Source organism: Corylus avellana, chromosome ca5 (assembly GCF_901000735.1).
Source record: "Corylus avellana chromosome ca5, CavTom2PMs-1.0".
NCBI classification, from domain to species: Eukaryota; Viridiplantae; Streptophyta; class Magnoliopsida; order Fagales; family Betulaceae; genus Corylus; species Corylus avellana.
The window spans coordinates 22,226,408-22,228,208 of record NC_081545.1 but is presented as its reverse complement, the minus strand read 5'-3'; the positions used below and the strand labels follow the sequence as shown (position 1 = coordinate 22,228,208).

At 36.8% G+C, this 1,801-nt stretch overlaps 1 protein-coding gene across 1 annotated transcript in view; it reads right to left on the bottom strand.

The window, feature by feature from the left end:
* LOC132181947 (uncharacterized) overlaps nt 1-918 on the bottom strand; it is a 1,915-nt gene extending 997 nt beyond the window's left edge. Inside the window, exons 1-3 of the mRNA XM_059595168.1 lie at nt 909-918; nt 629-809; nt 356-458 (exon numbers count right to left, since the gene is read on the bottom strand). Of these exons, the coding sequence (XP_059451151.1) occupies nt 356-458; nt 629-809; nt 909-918 (294 nt within the window). The remainder of the gene's footprint in view (nt 1-355; nt 459-628; nt 810-908) is intronic.
* Between the last annotated feature and the right edge of the window lie 883 nt (nt 919-1,801).

The following is a 1,801-nucleotide window of genomic DNA, read 5'->3' as shown; positions in this document are numbered from 1 at the left end:
GGGAATAGATGTGCGTGTGCCTCTTTACATTGCTTAAATAACAACCAATCACAAAATGTTACATTCTACTTCTACAGAGTTAACGAAACCAAGGAAACTAAGAGATTTTAACTACTTCTAAGAACAATTGAGAGCCAAAACGTCTGAATAATTCTCATTAACAAGCCTTGGCCTTTTATACAAGTAAAACAACTAAAATGAGCCAAGATGTAGACAATTACTACTGGACCGTTACAACCAACTAACTAAGAAAAGCCCACGTCACTTAACCACATTTCAACCAACCCATCTAACAGAATACAGCCCATCATCTCCACAACCTTCCACTTCTTCCTTTTCCCCACTTCCAGACTACTTGCTGAAAAGATCTGTTACACAAAACACAAGTTTGAAGAAGGCCAATCTCGCCATCCAGAAACAGCACTTTCATGAATCTATTCTGAGAAATCTCAACCACGCTAAAATGGAAAATAAAAATTACAAGAAATTAGAAGCTTCAAAGCGACGTTTCATCATCTATTGTATGGCACTTCACAGAGACCAAGAATAGCAAGGCACACTAAGTAATATTGTAATTTATCTACTACCTGCAAGCTTTTCCTTGCCAAGCATGGAAAAACACATTTACTTCTTTTCTTTCTCATCTTTCCTATCTTCCCCATCATCACCATAATACTCTTCATCATCATAATAATGTTCATAATTATCATCATCATAATATTCTTCATCATCATCATCATCCTCAACAACATCCTTGTCACCATTTTGTAGATATTTGGATTCTATAGACAACTGACCCCTAAGCCGCTCTTGAATTATGAGAGAGTCCACAACCAACAAAGCAATATCAGAATTATGAGTATTCAATCAGCACAACTAAATAAATAAATGGAGAAAATAAATTTTACCCATATGCATTTGCGTTTTGGCACTCAATATTTAACAATGGATGAAATGCTCCCACAATGTATCTGACATTGGCAAAAAAAATACCATTCGTCCATCAAATCCGTTTATTTGGACGGAAACCAAGTCATGTGACCTTTTTCAACCAAAACTTTCGAAAATACCCTTTGAGGGTAAAGTGTAAACATAAATAACTTCCGGGGTAAAATATAAACATAAACATAAAAAAACACTAAACCTAAAACTTAAAACAAAAAAGTTTATGTCCAAAATATTAAAAAAGTAAAATTAAATTTTTTTTTTTTTTTAAAAAAAAAACCTAAACTAAACTAAACTAAACTAAACCTAAAACTTACACACACACACACACACAAATGTGGGGGGTGGCCCAATTTGGCCAAGGGTATGGCTCGGCTATCCCCATTCGGCTGGTATGAGGTACCGAACCACCCATGTGTGCCATGAGGGTGATCCGACCTCCCCCATATGCCTAAATGGGGGTGGTCGAAACCACCGCAAAAGGGTTTGGAGGTGGCCGAGCCACCCTCATTCAGCCTGTCTTGGAGTGGTTTGACCAAAGGGGATGGCTCGGCCTTCCCCCACTTTTTTTTTTTTTGGTGAATTTTAGATATAAACCTTTTGTTTTAAGTTTTAGCTTTAGTTTAGTTTTTTTTTTTTTTTTGGTGGTTTAGTTAAGTTTTTGGTGGTTTATACTTTACCCCTTGAAGTCATTTATGTTTAGACTTTACCCTACTAGGGCATTTTCGAAAGTTCTGGTTGAAAAAGGCATGCACATGACTTGGTTTCCGTCTAAATAGACGGATGGTGTTTTTTGCCAACGTCAAATACATTGTGGGGTCTTTCGTCGATCTTTAAGCATTGGGCGCCAAAACAC